This window comes from Lampetra planeri, chromosome 1, assembly GCF_965212315.1.
Source record: "Lampetra planeri chromosome 1, kcLamPlan1.2.h2, whole genome shotgun sequence".
Lineage (NCBI taxonomy): Eukaryota > Metazoa > Chordata > Hyperoartia > Petromyzontiformes > Petromyzontidae > Lampetra > Lampetra planeri.
This window is the reverse complement of record NC_136107.1, coordinates 29,099,574-29,119,740: the sequence shown is the minus strand read 5'-3', so window position 1 is coordinate 29,119,740 and position 20,167 is coordinate 29,099,574. Positions and strand designations below refer to the sequence as shown.

The 20,167-nt window shown below is 48.9% G+C and overlaps 1 protein-coding gene across 1 annotated transcript in view; it reads left to right on the top strand.

Annotated features, from left to right (window-relative positions):
- The window catches only part of LOC144720975 (BTB/POZ domain-containing protein KCTD5-like), a 75,800-nt gene extending 68,797 nt beyond the window's left edge, over positions 1-7,003 (top strand). Inside the window, exons 4-6 of the mRNA XM_078598204.1 lie at positions 1,827-1,922; positions 3,108-3,230; positions 5,599-7,003. Of these exons, the coding sequence (XP_078454330.1) occupies positions 1,827-1,922; positions 3,108-3,230; positions 5,599-5,631 (252 nt within the window). The 3' untranslated portion in view covers positions 5,632-7,003. The remainder of the gene's footprint in view (positions 1-1,826; positions 1,923-3,107; positions 3,231-5,598) is intronic.
- Positions 7,004-20,167: the final 13,164 nt, after the last annotated feature.

Sequence of the window (20,167 nt, the reverse complement as noted above, 5' to 3'; positions counted from 1 at the left end):
TCACCGTGCTTTTAGTGACGGGGGCAACAATCTGATCCCGCATGCTCTTGGTGTCCGTGGTTATTGGAACGCTGCGGTGGCGAGATATTAACTACCTCACCTGGTATACGGGAGGTCGTTGGTTCGATCCCGACCCTGATGCCTGCTGTGTATTCGGAGTTGGCGTGTCTCTCTCTCTCTCCCCGTAGTCACGTGGATTTTTCTCCGGGCCCTCCGGTTTTTCCCTCCCCATTTAGAATCAACATCATGCATTTAGAATCAACATCACACATTTAAAGTATTTGGCTGCTATACATTTCCACGTGACAATAATCCGCTTCGTTGAGCTGTATAGCTCAGTGGGCCTGACCTGGTAAAATAAAAAATAGTTTAGCTTGATTGGGGGAAGCCATTGTGGCGTACACATTGGGTTTCCAGTAGAAGCAAAGGTCCGGCTGAGCGGGTGATGTTGGTGCTGTGAGCCACGTTCCATGGTTATTATTTTGCGTGGCCAGGGTGCGAGACCTCCAGGGAGCCAGGAGAGTGCAACCGTGGGGAAGAGCAGCAGAGAAATCAAGTGTTGTACGGCCTTATTTGTTCTCCTACAGCGCGGTGGTCGTTGCGTTCCCATGAAGAATACCGCGTTGTGGAAAAGCCGCGTTATGCCAGCAACCGTTGGTTCAGTGGGACTTAAGCGGTTGAGGGGGTAGTAGTTTCGAAAACACCAACACGACTGACATTTTTCATGATAATTTGTGATTGTATCGTAGATTTTTTTACGTATTTTTTTTAAATAATTACTGTGTTTTAGCTTGATAATATAATTCGTGAATTAAATAAAAACATGACAATGAGTGAAAAATGCATGTTACAGTGTTAGTCGCTAAGGCACGAAATTAAAATCGACAAAGCTAGACAAGTAGCACTGAACAATGAAACATAGATTGGTTGTGATTATAGCAGCACTACCATGTAAATAGGCGGGGTTGCGTCAAGTCAAACACAACTGTGAGTCGATTTCTAACGAGTCAACAGCTTGGCATCGTCAAACTGTGACTCAGACGGGAGGGGAAGCAGCATGGGACTCGCAGTGTGGGGGCGATGGGCGTCCACGTGCTTGGGGCATTAACAGATTGACAAGCGGCGTGGGCTCGAGTCCCACATCCCCTGTATGTAAGTACGTGTGTGTGTATCTTTGGGTCTCGATTTTAGTAGTCTATGGGTCTCTGTGTGAGTCTCTTTGTGAGTATGGGTCTCTGTGTGAATCTATGGGTCTCTGTGTGAGTCTGGGTCTCGATATGAGTCGTCTATGGGTTTCTGTGTGAGTCTGCCTCTGTGTGAGTCTACGGGTCTCGATATGAGTAGTATATGGGTCACTGTGTCAGTCTGGGTCTCGATATGAGTAGTCTATGGGTCTTTGATACGAGTCGTATAGGGGTGTGTCTGTGGGTCTGTGTGAGTCTATGGGTCTCGATATGAGTCGTCTGTTGGTCTCTGTGTGAGTCTATGGGTCTCAATATGAGTAGTCTATGGGTCTTGATACGAGTAGTCTAGGGGTGAGCCGTTGGGTCTCCGTGTGAGTCTTTGCATGTAAACTGTTTGTTGAACTTCTTTCGCACCGCCATACATAGCCCAACCATGCTAATTAGGGTTGTGGGGCGAAGGACAGAACAAACTATGGGTCTCAGTTTGAGTTCTATGTGACTGTGCAAGTCTCTGTCTCAGTCAGAGTAGTCTATGTGACTGTGTGAGTCTGTGTGTGAGTGTAATCGGAGGTGCGGGCAAAGGACAGCGTCAAGTGAACGTACGACGCGCTCCCCCCGCCCCGTGTCCGCGTGCCGCCCCAGGGCTGCGTGAAGCACATCTACCGCGTGCTGCAGTGCAAGGAGGAGGAGCTCACGCAGATGGTCTCCACCATGTCAGACGGCTGGAAGTTTGAGCAGGTGAGAGACGACGACACCCCCCAGTAGAGCAACCTCGGGGTTTGTACACGTGTGTATGTTGAACTCCTTTTATTTTTATGTATGTAGAACTTTTGTATACATGTGTGTGTCTGTGTAGAACTTCTTGTGTATGTATGTACAACTTCTTGTGTATATATGTATCTCGAACTTATTGTGCATGTATGTACAGCTTATTGTGTATATATGTATGTAGAACTTCTTGTGTATGTGTGTAGAACTTTTGTGTGTGTGTATGTATGTTTGTGTATGTAGAACGTCTTTTGTATGTATGTGGAACTTCTTTTGTTCGCAGAGGTTTGGGTTCGGATCCGGCGGCGTGGTGCGTGCCCCTGGTTTTACTACTGCCGAGGGCGCACGTCGCCCTTCCAAATACGCGGTGGACGTATATAGATTTCCCCCCACCTCCCTTCTGGAACGTCCTTTTGCAAGAGTTAGGCCCATTGGTGCCAGCGTCATGGTCGCAAAGTTGCCAATTATTAAAAAAATAATTACCTGGTGTAAGGACCCATTGAGCTGTGTAGCTCTTTTTCAGAAGTCACCTGGCCATCACAAATGATAGCTCAATGAGGCTTATCCCGTGGACATTTATTGCAGCAAAATAACTCTAAACGTACTCTTTGGTTTTTTCGGTAAAGTCTCGTAGATGAAAAATAATAATACATTTTTTTATTAAAATGTATTTTCATCTACGTGACTTTACCGAAAAAACCAAAGAGTATGGATCCTTGCAATCACGAAAACTTCAAATCTAGAATTAACTCTAAACGTGTGACATCGATTCTAAACATGGAGGGGAAAAACCGGAGGACCTGGAAAAAAATCCACTCGACCATAGTAAAACAGCGAGTAAAGAAAGAAAGAGAGAGCCATGCAAACTCTAAATATACAGCAGGCGAACCTCCGACCTCCTACATACCAGGTGGGGGAGTTAACATCTCCAAGCTAGAGTGGCGCCCCTTTGTTGGAGTTACGCGCACACAGCAACATCGCCACCGCTCCGGTGAAAACCGCTGCAGGGCCGCGTCTCCCAAACGCAGCCCCTTCCCCCCCTCTTAGCGCCGCGCGCTTGGAAGAATGTCATGGTTCACCCCAAACGCGCTCGATTGTCACCGCTTAACGTCACACACACACATCTTCTTATCCGTAACCACGTCCTCGTTGCAGCTCATCAGCATCGGGGCGCCGTATGGCTACGGTAGCAGCCAGCAAGCCGAGTTCCTGCTCATCGTGTCCCGCGAGGTCAAGTGGGAGGACAGTGGCCCCCAGTACAGCACACCGAGCAGTGAGGTGAGGCTGGTGTGTATCTCCCGGTCCATCGTCTCCCGGTCCGTCGTCAGCCAGTTCGACAAGGCACTCACTCTGTTTCCCTAGTCCACGGCCCCTTCGTCCTCAATTCCGAACAACCTTTCACTGCTGCTGCACCAAGCGGGGGTTCTGGCTGGAGCCTGAGCCTGCTGTTGCTCTCTCATCTGGGGCTGAGCACAGCGTGAAGCAGTCGGGCCGATTGATGATCCAGGGCTCGCTCAGTCGCTCACTGGCGGCCAGTCGCCTGCTCATCGCTCTTCTATCGCTGCCGCCGTGGTTACTATCCCAGTGAACTTTGCTTGTAGATTGCTCCACCATTGTGTCGGGGACTTTGGGTCGACCGGACATCGACCGTTTGGTCTCTCATCCGCCACACTGAGTTCAATCACAGCCACTCTGCAGGTCGCATCACTTCTCTTACTGGCTTCCCCCCCCTCGCACCGCTCCACTTGCCTGCGAACGAGACGGGAAAACCAACAATGCAAGTTAGCCGTTAAAAACGAGAGATGTTACGAACGCAAAGCTGTGAGAAATCAACAATCGCCTTCACTAACCTACTTCTGTTCCTCCCTTAAAACAACCTCCATCTCTTCTCCTCTAGCCCAGCATCATCATCCTGCTGCTACTCCCTACCCCCGAGCTACGACCAGGCCTACCCCAACCCCTATCGCTACCCCAACCCCTATCACTGCCCTTATTACTACCGCTACCCGTATCAATACTCCTCTATCACTACCCCTGTTACTACCCCTACTGCTACCCCAACTTCTATCACTACCCATACCCCAGTTCCTACCTCTATCACTACCTCTATTACTACCCCTACCCCAATCACTACCCCCATCCTAACTCCTATCACTACCCCATCCCTCATTAACCTCTCCCGCCTGTCCTAACCGTCACCACAGCTACACCGCCACGTTTAATAACGACCCCCACTCTTTATCTCAACCACCATCATCTTGCGTACAATTTTACAATTGTTGTAAAGCCCCTCGGCACGAGAGTCAGAGACACCCGCGCGGGAATCTCGTCCCTGGGGCTGTAACGGCGCCAGGCATGGCGGCAGTGGAACGCAGGTGGCAGTTGGGGGGGGGGGGGGGGGAAGGCGGCCGAGGGGGCCTGAGTGACCCCCCCCCCAGCCTGCCCCACTTGTGGGGGAGAAGATTGCATTGCGTTGGGGTTGAAAGGGTTCAAGTTAAATTTCGATTTAATGCTTTCGTGACTGCAGGGATTCATATTCTTGGTTCTTTCGGTAAAGTCACGTAGAAGGGAAATAATAAAATAATAAAAGAACCAAATATTAAAAACTATTATTATTTTATTATTTCCCTTCTACGTGACTTTACCGAAATAACCAAGAATATGAAGAGGGTTCAAATTGATGTTGTCTTTTAACCCAGGTGAGAACGTAAGGCTATGCGGAGTAGAAGAGGAGGAGTCTCATTTGCAAGGGCGACGTGGGTTCCGGAAATGACAAAACGGCATATAGCGCGGCCGAGTTACAATGGTGACGCAATCAGCAAGCATGGCAAAACACCGAGCGTGCCGCAGAAAGAGTTGTGAAAACGGCAACACACGAAATGCCGTCAAAATATAAGGAGTAAGATACGTTCCGCGAAAATGTTGCTCGGTAAGCGAAAACCTCCTCAAACAATTGTCGGTCTCCCATTGACTCACTCCTTGAGCGATGTTTCAGCCCCACAAATGTCCCACTCTTGAAGAACATTTTGTTTTTTAACGGGAGAAATACAAATTGGAATAAAGTAATAAAAATCAAATGTTAACACCTACCACACGCACGAAAAACCCCCAGTGTTTGCAGCAATTATCTAGCGTCGCCACCCACCCATTACAGTCCCCGCCACCCCCACATGACGAAACACACGGGCAAAGAGCACAGGACATTCATTCATTCGTCACGCACAGTCGGCGAAGGTCCGTTTGCGCCAAACGTGTGACCTCTTGCGACCAGTGTTCACGTCAACCGCTCTGTTCCCGGACGCCGGCCGTGTCTCAAACGATTTGTTTGATCCACGGATCAGGGGGTGCCGAGGGGTGGTTAGGGGGGGCGGGCGCGGGAGGGTGGTTGGAGGGGCCGGGTGCGGGGGGGGGTGCTTGGGGGGTGTGCTGGCAACCCACCCCCTCGTGGCTTTCATAGGTGCCGCCCGCAAACAGCACTTACCACAAAGTCTATCATAGGATACCTCGGCAGCATCGCCCCTGACTGCGAAAGCTTGGCAGGATCCTCGTAGAAAATAAGAGTTGAGACTCGGCGAGGCTCTATTGGGCACACGAGCGGAATAACAAAGTGGCGCTGTGCTGCTGCTGTGTTGTGGTGTCCGCACAGATGCTGCTGGAGCGCGGCTCGCGGAGGCTGTGAGTCGCGCCACGCCCGCCGCTCCGTGGCGGAGCCGTCCCCGGGCACGTACAGCCCGTGGCCAGTTCTGCCTCCCGACCGCAAGGCACGCACCAGAGGGAGGCGCCCCCATCACTCACTTCCCCCCCTCTACCGCACAAGTCGTATCTTCTATCTGGGGTCTTTGATTTTTTCACCACGCGCACGCACGCACACACGCGCGCACGCGCGAGTACAATGTTTGTTTCCCGTCGTCGAATTCCCGCGTCGCGAAATGCATACGCCAGTAGCCCCTGCCCGGTGATGCGCACGCGGCTCTCGGTAGCGCTTTTGGCGGCGGTGTGATGCGAGCGCTACGGGGGGGGGGGGGGGGGTTTGCATGACTGTGGAACCGGCGGATCTTCCCCCCTGTGATCGTAATTTTGCTCTTGCAATAGATTGAGATGGTGAAGGACCTCGGCAACCTCCTCGTACGCCCGGCTAGAGGGAAGTTTATTTTCTCCGTTATTCTCCACCCGTTCACTGCCTTAGCAAAAAAAAACTAATTTTTTACTGGGAGCCGAGTGTTTAAATTGTTGAAGCGCGTTTATATTCGTTGAAAAGGCTTTTTTATTTTTGTTGCAACTGTAAAGAAGCCTCCGTATGAAACTTTTTGTAATGCTCTGCTTCGGAAGCAAAAATATGCAACGTGTACCAGTCGGCCCCCAAACGCTCTCGCTCCGCGGCCGATTTCCCTACGCTGGAATCACGGTTGGTTCGCGAATCTGCCCGCCCGCCAAACGTTGTTTCTGCAATGACGACGACAACATCAAAAAGAATGGAAACAAAGGAATCAAAACAACAAGCAGAAGACTGCAGAAGACTGTTAATTTTTGGTGAGCAGCCGTGCCATATATATACTCGCGATTTTGTGGGCGCACCTTTTGAACTTTGGTGTTTGTGTATTCAACTCGCATGCACCGATTCTGCTCGCTCCTAGGTGCTGCTGTGTGTCTGCACAATGGTGTTTTGAAGTTATCTCGGTCGGCAGAACACAATACCACCACCCCCTTTCCTGTACATAGAGGGACGTATCGCGTCATTTTCCCGGCACATATTCCCGTCGAGATGGCGCGCAGGCTAATTAATTCTGATCTGAGGGAAAACAAAGGGCTGATGTCCGCAGCAGAAAGTATGCAAATGAGGTAATGTACAGAGGCGCTTTTAGGAAATTAAAAAAGCAGTGTGAGAAAAATTGCTGCTTGTTCATCATCGTCATCGTTAAGCACTTACCACAAAAACGTGTAAACTACTCTCGTGTCATCTTTTTTCTCGGGATCGCGTCTCGCGAAGTTGCCCGTTCATTGTGCGTACGTTGCACCGGTGTGACATTTGTGGAGTAAAAACTTCTTCTTCATCATCTGTCTGGCTTCGCTGCTGCCGTTGTAGATCAATCGCCACCCCCGTCCTGTGCGCGCGAGCTGGTTGTGTTCAAGACCGCCAGGGGCATCTGGCAACCGGGGTGACAACGTCCGGACTGGGCTGGGCCCCCAACGTCTTTGAGTTTGCGGCCTCCCGTTGGGATTCTGTTCACTCGGCCGCACCGAGGCGTCGAGGCACGGAGATGCTGTGCACCCGGCACCTCTATGCAGAGCGCTCGTTGCTCAGAGCAGCTCTCGCTCTCTGCTCTCACTCGCCACGGCAGCGTGGGGTTGAGTGGGGGCGGCTGTGGATGCCGTGCCTTCCCCTGTGAGCCCACGCCATACAGCCACACGACAAAGTCCCGACAGCCCGTTTGTATCCGACTCAAAAAGTGCTCAGGAACCGATTTTTTTTTACGTTTTGACACAAGGCTTTGAGGAGTTTGAAACGGCATAACCGGGTAGACTCCATCTGCGCCATCTGAAATTGTTTTGAGGGCTACGGAAGCGATGGGTTGTGAGTGAGGGGGGCGGTGTGTGGGGAGTGCCGATGTTGACTCGCTGTGGACCTGTTGACCGACCCGTGTAGGGTGTGGGGGGGATGTGTGTGGGGCGCGGTTGTGTAGCTGTTAGTGCGCTGCACTACGAACCTGGCGAACCCAGTTTGATTCCCGCTCACGGCCAACGCCAGTGACGATTATCTGAACCGGTCCTTGGGCTCCCCTAGGTCGACTCAGCCTCAAATGAGTACTTGGGGAGACAAAGGCGGCCGGTCGTGGTGCTGGCCACGCACCCCATCGTGTGCCTTGTTTGCCTTTCTATGTGCTTGCTAACAGCACTTGCCCCTACAGTCTGTTATGGCTACACGGGGGATATTTGTCTTTGGGGTGTGTTTGGGGGGTGTGTGTGGGGTGTGTGTGCTGGGTGCCTTGCAGCTTCCCCTCCACCGCCTTCCTGTTTGTGTCATCCGAGTCGTGCCTTTTCCTTGTCACCTTATTGTTGTTTTTGTTGTGACAGTGCAGAGAAGTGGCAGCAGTCTGGTCGTTTGTTCCTGGGCTTGGGTTGGTTTCGAAAGTCTTCGGCTTCGTTTGTTTTGATTTTTAGCGACGGCTGGAACTGGAGAGTGATTGGTGTTGATGTGCGTGGATCTGATGGAAATTATATTGCAGAGGAAAAAGTGTGGTGGTGGTGGTGATGGCGGTTGTGGTGGGGTAAAAGAGCGATGGAACCAACACTCGTCTCCTTCATGTGGACAGTGCTACCTGTAATATAACCCGCTCTCCTCCGCCACCTCCCCGATGGTTACAAATCTCCAGAAACGGGCGCTGCGGAAGTTCAGCCGAGCAATTGGGCCCGGGCTCTTGTCGGATCCACCCGACGCAGCACGGCGCGCCACCGGGTACCGCGCGATGTTCCGGCAGCACCGCCACGTGTCGTGCGGCGACTGTTTACAAAGAGGCGGCGCTCCGTCAATTGCCGAGCCCGTCCAGCTGTGTTTGGGCGGCTTCCGATGGGGAACCGTGCCAAGAATGAAAAAGCCTCGACTTGGCTCAGCAGTCAGCCCGTGGCTGAGTACAGAACCATCCGTGTAGACTTTAAAGAGTGATCGCGCCATCATTTATACAGCCCCCGTAACATGAACCTCAATCGTGTAATTTAATGCGAGTGCAGTGAGAGCTTAGACGTGTTTCGCTTTTACTATTAGTCAGTGTGGTGTGCTCTTGCCGGATTGTTATTGGGCCATGAAATGTGTGATTATCTTTTCCAGTTTCAGTTCTTCTGCTATGGGGGGGAAGCGGCTTGCGTTCGTGTGGGAGAGCGTCATGTCTCTGAGGGTGCGTCAAGGGGGTCAGGGAGGGCATTGCACTCACGGCGACGGGCAGCGGAATAACACGGTGCGGAGAGCGAGGGAGTAACGCCATAGACGCCGTGCGGGCTCCCATTGGCAGCCTTGTGTGATGTTGAACTTATTTCGCGTCGCACGTCACCAACCGTGCTAATCGGTGGTGCGGGGGAAGGACAACACTTAACACAAAAAGTAGTTCTAAAGAAATTAGTCTTCAATATAGATTTCAAAGTGCATAGATCCGAGTGGGCTTGCTGATAATCAGAAGAGCGTTCCAGATGGCCACGAGAAGCATCTGAAATCTCCCCGCACGATGCAGTTACCTGTCTTTGTTCGACGGCCGGCCAAAAGCCAAAAACCGCCACCTCCGCGAGGATGACCAACCGGAGTTGGCGTGGTGGTGGTTCTTTTTATGGTTCTTGCCTTGTAGAACTGTACATCCTAAGCATCGGGGCATTCTGGGTCTTCAACCCCACGATGAACGCCGCCGTGTAGCGGGTTGCGCCACCGGTGGTGAGCGAGATGGATTCTAGAGAATTACCGCCGCCGAACGTTTTACCGTGGCGGTGGCGTTCGGTGAACGCTGCAGAGTCTTCCCCTCTGAGCGTCGATGGGACGCGTTGCTCGTTCCTTGGACCCCGCGGCGATTGCGGCAACCGTCGCGTGGAGCGGCGGCTTCCTGACGCTGTCCTCGGAACGCGAAGTCAACAAAGCGCCGCTCCTTCACGGCAAATCAAATTCGCATGTACCCTCTGAATGTGAGCTTCGTTCCGCAGTGTGCGCGTGAAGGTCAAATCTAGTTACATTTCTTTCACTGGATACTTCTTTACCCACTCCGAATTTGACAATGAAAGCACTTAGAAATGTTTCAATAATAATGATGATGGTGATATGCATGTCGCATCAAGCCTTTCCATGGCTATAGAGGTAAAACTGCTGTAACACGTACTCTGTTGTGAGCCTTGTCCCCACCACCGACAAAGACAAAGATCCCCCGTATAGCCTTTGAACAAACTGTTGGGGAAAGTGCTGTTAGCGAGCAGCAGCTATTAAGGCCGGAACAGCACACGAGGGGGTGGGTGGCCAGCACCACGCCCGGCCACCTTTTGTCTACCCAGTGGCGATGTTTACACGTCGCACCAGGGGGGTACACATGAGGCGCTGAGTCGACCTAGGGGAAGCCCAGGACCGGTTCAGGTAATCGTCACCGGTGTCCCTGAGCGGGAATTGAACTCTGATCGCCTGGTTCACAGCGTGGCGCGCTAACCGCTGCACCACCGCTCCCCGCCGACAGAACCCGGCGTCGCATCTGCGATGGCCGCCTCTTTCGCGTCTTAGAGCGATGATGCAAAACTTGCAAAACTCGCGTGGCGTTAAGAAACACGAACGGTTATATCTCTTGGACGTGAAGGTCGCTCGCCGCACGTTGCTAGATTGCGGGGCCCCACTTGAACATGCTGATATCAACACTGTTTTTTTTCGGTAAAGTCACTATCTACGTGACTTTACCGAAAGAACCAGAGTGTATGGATTCCTGCAGTCACGAAAGCTTCAAATCAAGACTGATATCAACAATTCATTGATACGGGGAGGGGGAAATCTTTTCATTGATTTCCGCCATTTGTAGAGTTCGGTATGTGTGTGTATAGGGAATGTGTATTTGATGCCATGCTGTGGAAAATATTCTCCAACAGAGCAGTTTTGTTTGCTGGGACAGCAACCTGAAACGTTTGTGTTCTGCTCTGCCGTTCGTGTCCACTCTGAGGGAGTGAGGGTTTGATAGAGGGGCCCATACTGCCCATCAGTCCAGCCCTGCCTGGTGTGCCTCTATAGCAGCCCGGCTGACTCTTGTGACCCATGCCCTCAGGAGTGTGGGGTGCCTCTGTTCTGTGCTTTCTCTGCCTGTTCAGTTCTAGGAAGTCGACAATGGGGCCGCATTTTGGCAAAGTTTTTAATTCGTAAAATAAAGTATTGTACCTTATAATAGTTTGTACTGTTTTAAAACATTAACGTCAAATTATTATTAGGATTGGCCCGTGTAAACAACGTCCGTTCAATTCCCCGCAGTTCACAATTATCTGGACCGGAAGCAAAATCGACGATTCATGCATTTAACTTAAACTAAAAACATCTAAAACTATATATATTTTTTACCAGGTAAGGCCCACACTACCACGCAAAAGAGAACATGCAGACGCCAAATAATACAGCAGGCGTTAGGGTTGAGATCGAATGTACGACCTACTGTATGCCAAGCGAAGTAGTTGACATTTCCTAGCCACTAACTTGGGCAAAAATGTGAAGTTAGCTGACGCGGCAAGGAGGGACTTGGTGGTAACGGGGACTCTGTGGTAACGGGGTCTCGGTGGTAACGGTCTCAGCGGTAACGGGGACTCGGTGGTAACGGGGTTTCGGGCCCCTGTGGAGAGGTGTCGGGTCCCCTCTCTCGGGACACATCCCGTCGATGGCTTTGTCGGCCGGGCTTCGTCTCCGCGACTCGCAGGGTGGTGGCGCCCTCCTGTGGCCAAATAATTGCACCCAAGAACCCAACTGGAGCCACCGACGATTGGTGGCGGCGGCGGCAGTATTCACGAAAGCAACTCGGATCTCCGCTCGCTTTGTACGGAGCGCCGTTCTCTCACGAGCGCCGAGAAAGGCGCGACCACTCGGACAAGGCCAAACCCCCCTCGCGCGTCGCCGAAGGACGCGGCATTAAAAACATTACTGCGGGAATCGAACGAGTCTCCATGCGTCCTGATCGTGAATGCAGCGGGGCTCGCCCCTGCGACTCCATTAACTCCACGGGATTCCAACATTGATGAATCCTATAAGAATAGGTTTAAGAAGATGTTAAAACACCAAACAGAAATCTCTTGCAAGGGATCCTGCCTTATTGCCAGAAAGGATAAAACATTCTCATATGTTGATACTGGCAAGAAAGGTCCCATTGATTAATCCTGCAGAACGTGAAAAAGATGTCATGTTTTTTTGTTAAATTTGAACGTTAGTGTGCTCCGTGTAACAAATGAGACGATGCAGAATCCGAGTCTGCCAAGGAGAACCGTCACTTTATCCGGGCCTGGCGAGTGCGCAACAGCCCTCGTGCGTCGTTACATCGGTCGCGCCACCTTCCAGCAATGGATGGCTCCGAAGACGGCCACGCGTTGTGTCGTGCCAATAACTCAATAACTCTGTCTCCCACAATGCCCCATGAATCACATCGTTGGATGTAAATGGGGGGTGGGGGAGTGCAGTCAGATTTCAAATCTGACCGAGGTTGAAATCCAGTTGGCTTGCAGCAGCATCAGCTGTTTATTTGGGGAATATTCACCGCATGGCTATCTGCATACAGCCACGAATCATGTTACGCACACTCCCTTAACCACGTTACATACGTATTGACTTTGCCCATGCATTTGTGCAGGCATGTGTACGCATGTGTGGTCGTATTCGTGTATACTCTTAACCGAACGATGTGAACTACGTATTGCATTGTTGTTAACAAAGCATGTATTACCAAACTAAGGCACATTGTATACGTGTGTATATATTCCACACAAAAAAACTTACACCGGCTAAAAACCAAGTTCATCACTTTATCAATGGCCCGCGGTTCGACTCCGGCAGGACACCACCTCGGCCCTGGTTCATACTTGCCGGGGGTGGTGGGGGGTTATTCACGGATAAAACCCACCCTGTGCTTCGGAGCGGACGTTAATCAAGAAAAAAGTCCCACGACGTCGTTCGAGAAGAGGCACATCCGTTTGTCGTGTGTGGCTGGTGTTGTGGTCCAGATAAAAAATATATATACACCGCAAGATTATTACTATTATTATTTAGTGTGGCGTGCTCTTACCGGATTGTTATTGGAAATGTGTGATTTTTTTCTTTCAATTTGAGTTCTTCCGCTATGGGGTGGGGGGAGCGGCTTGCATTTGCGTGGGGAAGCGTCGTGTCTCTGAGGGCGGGGGGGGCATTGCACTCACGGCGACGGGCAGCGGAATAACACGGTGCGGCGAGAGAGTCCGTAACGCCAGAGACGCCGTGCCTTGTGTGATGTTCAACTTCTTTCGCGCCGTACGTAGCCAACCGCACTAATCAGAGGTGCGGGGTAAGGACAACACTATTCACAAACAAAAGCAGTTCTAAAGAAGTGAGGTTTCTATCTCGATGATTTGAGAGCGCACAGCTCCCAGTGGGCTTCCTAATATCGGAAGGGAGAGCGTTCCAGATGGCCGGTGTTGTGGTCCAGATTTAAAATTGACACCGAAAATTATTCACAGGAACGTTGCCTCCCCCACCTCCCGCCACCTCTCCTGCAAAAACTGACAAGACCGTCTTGAAAAATGTCAGTGAGGCTTTGCTGGGTAAACCCAGTGTAATAACAATTCATTATATAATCATTAAGTAGCTAATTTAATAATACATTTCTCCGTAAATTTGGGCAAAAATTTGCATGTCTTTACACTTGGCAATACCAGCCAACGGGTTCCATAATGTACAGTGGAGGGTGAATGGGTGACCTTGCGTGGCACGTTACCCCCAATTATCCGCGATTTCTGGAAATTACTGTTAGGCTAAAAACTCAAAGAATTCCTGGTTCCTATTGATCCGAAATAAGCCATTGAATTACACGTGGTTATTTTTGAATAGTCCGATATTATTTTTGGGGAATGTGACCGGCTCTCGATATCGTGAAGAAATAAGTTTCAAGCTTGAGAGTGCAGAAACCTTTCAAATGTAATCCGTAGGTGCACGACGATCTTCAATGGTGAAGACCCAATTCATATTGGGTCAATTCGTATGTCGATTCAAATTAGTTTGCCGTCGTTTAACATTTTAAAATAAAACATTCGGCGTGTTTTTGTTGTCAGTTTCACGACGTAGGCTTTCGTAAGAAATATTATCCACTCTAGAGGTTTTTTTTGGGTTGTGGGATTTCTCTCCGATTCTGGCTGGCGCCTGATGGTGGTTGTCGTTACCGACCAAATGTCACGGTACTCGAATTGTAAATGTTGTCGTGGGTTTACTCTCCCAACACAACCGGTCCGTGCTATCGTAGTAGCGAATTGGCATGTCTTGTTTACGTGACAAACCTTACTAATTGGCGTTTAACGGCACATTTACATGATCAAACCCAAACAACAACTCTGGATTGTGTTTTTATTGTGTACAGGCATGTATTTGCTCATCCTTGGTGTAACATTAAATCAACAATGGTAATTGGTTTTTATTAAGACATTAAGGTAATATCGTTATGCTAAGGGACGTCAACACACGGTGTATGTGAAACAACGTTGATGCCGAAGCCATTGCGTTTGTTAAAGCCAGAGTCCACGGACTTGACCGGCCTTTTTACAAGTGACACAATCGGTCATGCTTTGAGGGCGAGTCGCACGAGTCGATGTGTTCAGGAGGTGTGTCGCAGTTGTAACATGTAAACGAGGTCCTTGAGGAAGTCCAAATCAGACTCGCAAAACGGGGCAATTGTAAACATTCAGACCGGGACCAGAGAAGGCGTGGGAATTTCTCCTCAACATATGGTGAAAGACGCTTATTTATTCCATCTGCATGCGCACCAACGATTGTATTCACGCATGCATGTACGCATGCAAACCCCAACTATATTTCTGGAATTGTAAGGTCCAGCTGTCGTCACGGGTAGTGTGTACCCGTCACGAGTGTGGCACGCACAGTGTGGGTAAGAGGGACGCATTATACGGTGGAGGCCACGGTTCGCGAGTCCTGATGGCCGTCACTCGCCAGAGAATGCCCAAGACAAGGCAGGTGTTCTCTGGACAGATTGATGATAATGATGAAAGCTAAACATTCAGAAATCATCTTCACCCAAAGGGAAAGGCATTCTTAAATGCAAAAAAAAAGTTATTTGTAACATGAAATGTAGTTGTCCTTTTTTCAATAATTTAATAAAAAGTTGCGCAATCAGAACGTATGCACGAAGTAACCTCGAACCCCGTGTAGCCACAAAGCCACGCATGCCATTAACGATTGTCCAGCAAAGGGGCATATTTTTGCTTGACATTTAATCTTGTCAATTTTAATTTATATTTATACATTCATGAGTAGGCAAATACACCTGCTTAGAAGTTGCTATCAAGCTCCCACGGTGAGGCCCTTCCGTCAGCAGTGGGGGCGTGAGCAGGCAATTGCAGTAGATCAATTGCACTTCGGTCCACTTAATAAAAACAATTTGCACCATTGGTACCTCATTTGGCAGTAAAAATAATGATAATTGGTTTTTTACCCTTTTATCTGGCAACAAAACTGACACCTGTTTTACGAGGAGTCATGTTTGCATAGACCACAATACCTGCAGTCACAATGCAAACAGTAAACATAACTCTGACAATGTATGCACTGGTCCAACCCATGTGAGACTGGGCTCTAAGGAGGGCTGTCTCGGGTGTGGACCGGTCAACTTCAAGGACAGTGCATACATTGTCAGAGTTATGTTTTTTGTTTGCATTGTGACTGCAGGTATTGTGGTCTATGCAAACATGACTCCTCGTAAAACAGGTGTCAGTTTTGTTGCCAGATAAAAGGGTAAAAAACCAATTATCAAAAACAATTTGGTTTGAAATTGGTTTCGAGTGAAGTTTTATTTTTTACCTGGAACTGGGATCACAAAGACATGCCTACGCGCGCGTGTTTGTTAAATGTGGCTTTACCTCCCGGTAGCTGACGAAGGATTATAAGAAGCCAGGATCATCGCTGACTGGCTTACTGACACACAAGGTTGTTCGTGTTTGGTCCAGTGGAACTTGGATCCACTGATGAAACCAGATGGCACGAGATCAATAGAAACAGTGTTAGCCTTCGATTTGCTATCACTCATGCCTCCACTCAATGTCCTCTCATAGGATTCTGGCTGTTGTTTAGCTTAGTTTCGGAGTGTGCTTGGGATGGTGTATGCCAATGCTCGTTATCTCCAGCTGTCAAGCGTATAACTTTCATTTTACGGATCTTTTATGTGAGTTACTATAAGGGCACATTGAGGCATTCATAAAAGGTGCTTTAGAACTGTAATTCTGATTTTTTTTTTATAAATCAAGATCACAGAAGCCTCACATCTTTAACATAAAGGGGGGTTGCCTTTTCCTGTAATCTCGAAAGCCGGCGACTGTCCGAGCACTCCGTTATTTTATGCCTACACGTGCATGACGTGTGTGGATGAATACACCAGCGCACGTGTTAATAACGTGGAACACAGCGACGCATGTAAAACTTGACTTTTTGTTGTTATCGTGACGCTGTATTACCGCGATGGCATTGACCCACTCTTGAGTTGCGCTGAGCCCTTAAAGCTCTTGGACAGCGACGGTAAACGCTGCACCGCAGCTCCTCTGCATGACGCGGCGTGCCCCTTTGCTGTCCAGCGGGGTGACATGAATACCGAAGCAACGTTTTCGCGGTGTCTGTCCATCTCGTTTGTGGTGGTGCGACACCAAAACGAGTATCCGCTAAACGAGTGCTCTATTACAAACCTATTTTGACACTTCTCACGAGCGTTATTGTTTTGTTTTATACACGTAGTATTTAACATTTCTTTGATTAAATGATTATAATAACTTTTTCACCCCGTCACTGTCTGTTTTTTATATATGTAATGCGAGCAAGGACAGGGCGGGCGCTGCCTCCGCACCACTCACACGGGACTGTGTATTGGAGAGGCGGAGCCTGGTCGTCGGGGTGAGTGGGGGCGGAGACAGGGGCAGGATGAGAAGGTGGAGTTTGGGTCACGTGAGAGAGGGGAGATAAGGGAGAGACGGAGGAGGAGCTGGGCGCGAAGAGAGTGAACGACAGAGGGGAGCCACGCTGGCGGTGAGAGGAGAAGTGGCGCTATTGCCACGTGGTTGGGCCCGATAGGCGGACTGGGGTGAAGTGTGTGCGGGCAGCGGAGCGAGCGGGTGCGCACGGGAGAGAGAGAGCCAGAGCGGGTGTGGGGGACCCGAAGGGCGGTGTGGCCAGAGCGGGTGAGGAAGAGCACACGGAGGGGCCGGAGGTGACGGCGTGGCGAGAGCTACACGGAGTGTGGGCGGGGCGTACGGCGACAGAGAGAGAGCCACACGGAGCGTGCGCGGGGCGCACGGCGAGGGTCGGTGGAGGAAGAGCGGGTGAAAGGAAAATAACCCAATAAAGGGCCAACGGAGAGCGACAACGTGTGAAGGAGTCCTTTATTACATTACATATATATAAAAAGGTAAAAAGTATTTTCGAAATGTTTGAATAACATTTCACATAAAAACAAAGAAACTGATTTATATATAACTGTGCCCGTGTGTGATTAAATATTTTCCATTTTACCCTATGGCACAACTCTCTACTCGCCCCAGCAGCTTTAGAACACCTGAGTCTGGAAGTGAGGAATATAGAAGGGGAGTTCACCCAGATCTGGGGCCCCTTTGTGAATGCCACTCCAGAGACCCCAAGTTTACTCGACTGAACTGCAAATGAGACTGACTCCCCCTCATTCCCCCTTCCCTGAAGAAAAGGGATCTGAAACACCACATACCGCCTAACGCTACGGTCCTACACGTCCGCGTTGGTTGTCTGCCCGAGCCGCCTATCCCGCTATGCACCGCTCACCTGTCACGGAAGTTGTACCCCCCCCCCCCCCCCGTGATTGGCTCAATAGAAACAATTAACAAAAATAAAATATTTTTCCATTTTACAAAACAGGCTTAGAAATATTGCTGTGGTTTTAGACCTGCGCAATGTTTCCCCTCCCGCGTTCGTCATTTCTGGCCTCCGTGTTTGAAAAAAAAAGTCCCCTGTGGGCAACGATCACTCCGCGAGCTGCGAGAAGTTCGTATGTTCGAATCCGGCAGTGGCGGCGGCCACCCTGGTTAATACTGCGGCCGTACTCGCTTAAATATACACGCCGGATACTTATAGGGCAATGGCCTGACTACGTAGTGCTTCATATGTAAAATATATAATCCGGGAGACTGTCGATTATCCGCGCACCTGGCATTTTGATCCCAAATGAATAATCTCAAAAATTTACACATTGCTCTTCTTGGATATGTTTATTATAAGTCACGTTGCTTAAACCGAGCAAATATGTGCTCCGGTTAATCCCAAATCCACGTGATTGCCTCTACAGTACAGTAGTTGCAGATCTTTACAACAGTGGGTGGAGTTTGATGTTGATTGGCGTGGCTCTGCTGTTGTCCACTTAGTCACTTAGTGGGTCCAGTCTTCTGCGCGGGAGCAGGAAAGTTATCACTGAGTTTTACCGATTGGTCGATTCTTTACCACACATTTTTATTTTAACCAACTACATGTTCTTAACTTAAACATTTATATCAATATTAGTGGTTTTTGGTATAGCAATCCACGGGAAATACATATTTTTGGATTATCCACAATTTTGAATTATCCACGGCCGTCCTCCCTGTCGGTATTGTGGATAATTGAGAGTCAGGCAATGTTCCATCGTGGCACCTCGGCACACCTAAAGGTAACATAGAAAGGGACATTGCCCAAAATGTCGCATCTTTTTAAAGGTCACAGTTATTGACGATATCAGATAAACCACGATGACGTATAAGAATAGGGGTTTTCCCCTTTTTTTCTGGCAACAAAACTGAAACCTTTTTACAAGGAATCTTGTCGGCATTAACCACAATACTTGTGGTCCGAATGAAAACAAAAAAACACTGATAATATATGCATTGTCCTTGAAACTGATTAGTCCACAGCAGAGACAGCTTTCTTTTTAGCCTCGTCTTAAACGGTGCATTCTGACCACAAGTATTGTGGTTAATGCAGACATGATTCTTTGTAAAAAGTTTCAGTTTTGTTGCCAGAAAAAAGGGAGAAAACCATATTCTTATATTTTGGTACTGACAAAGGAGGTCAAATGATGTAGATGCTTATCCCGAGGCCTCATTACTTTGATAGTGCATAGTCTTTGAGCTGTACGCCATTTGGCGTCCTCTGGTCAAGCACCGTTTGAGACGAGGCTCAAAAGAAAGCTGTCTGGTGTGGACCAATCAGTTTCAAGCACAATGCATATATTATCAGTGTTTTTTGTTTGAATTCTGACCAAGTATTGTGGTTAATGCAGACATGATTCCTTGTAAAAGGTTTCAGTTTTGTTGCCAGAAAAAAGGGGAAAACTCCTATTATATTTTGGTACTGGCAAAGGAGGTCAAATGACACAATCACGTATTACATATCTGGTGGTGCTGCGTTGGCTGTGGTGCACAAACACCTCGCAAAAGAAACCCGAGACAAGTCGCACTGGCATTAAAAATAGAGGGTGCTTCAAAAATGTTTTAACACTTCTGAGAATTTGCAACAATACCACGAGAAAAGTGCTGCCTTCGGGCTCTGGAGACTACTCAGCGAACAAGTGGAGACTCTTTGACTTTTCTAAGCCATTAACATACATTTGTTATCATGTTACAATGTATCCGTTCATTAAAAACGATAGTCCCATACACTTTTTTTCATTTTAAGCACCCTGTTTACACACACGGGTGGTATCCGTCGATTTGCGGATGTTCAGTTTTCACGACATTTTTCCGTGAACGCAAATTGACGGACTACATCGCTTTTCGATTGACGAAAAGCGATGTAGTCTGTCAATTGACGAAAAGTGATTTGCCAGGGGTACCAATGGTGTAAATGCTTACCCTGAGCTCTCATACTCTGATGGTGCATTGTCTTTGAGTTGTGCGCCTTTTGGCGTCATTTGGTCCAACCCATGTGAGACTAGGCTCTAAGGAAAGCTGTCTCGGGTGTGGACCAATCAACTTCAAAGACAGTGCATATATTATCAGAGTTGTGTTTTTTGTTTGCATCATGACTGCAGGTATTGTGGTCTATGCAAACATGACTCCTCGTAAAAAAGGTGTCAGTTTTGTTGCCAGATAAGAGGGTAAAAAAACAATTATCACGTATGCTTTCGCGACCAATATCATCCATAATACAGGTCTCCAACACACCGGTGTGCTGTACTAGCGTAGTGAGTCCAACTGAGTCGCAGACGTTGTCTTGGGAGCAAGACTATTTATTTATATTTGTAATGTATTACTTACTGTTAGTAGCTCAGCTTATTGGAGAGTATATTTAGTATACTGATGATACAATGTAGTTTATACTTTAGTTTTTTACGTGGTTGTTTAGTTACTGTAGTTACATACTATTAACATTCCTTCCCTTTATTAATGCTACTCCTATCCCCTCCCTTTGATGCTGCTAATCCTGCATAATGCACGGGCATAATGACTTTGAAAACCCCCCGCCCACCTCCTACGCATTTCACAAGTAGTACTAATCACAT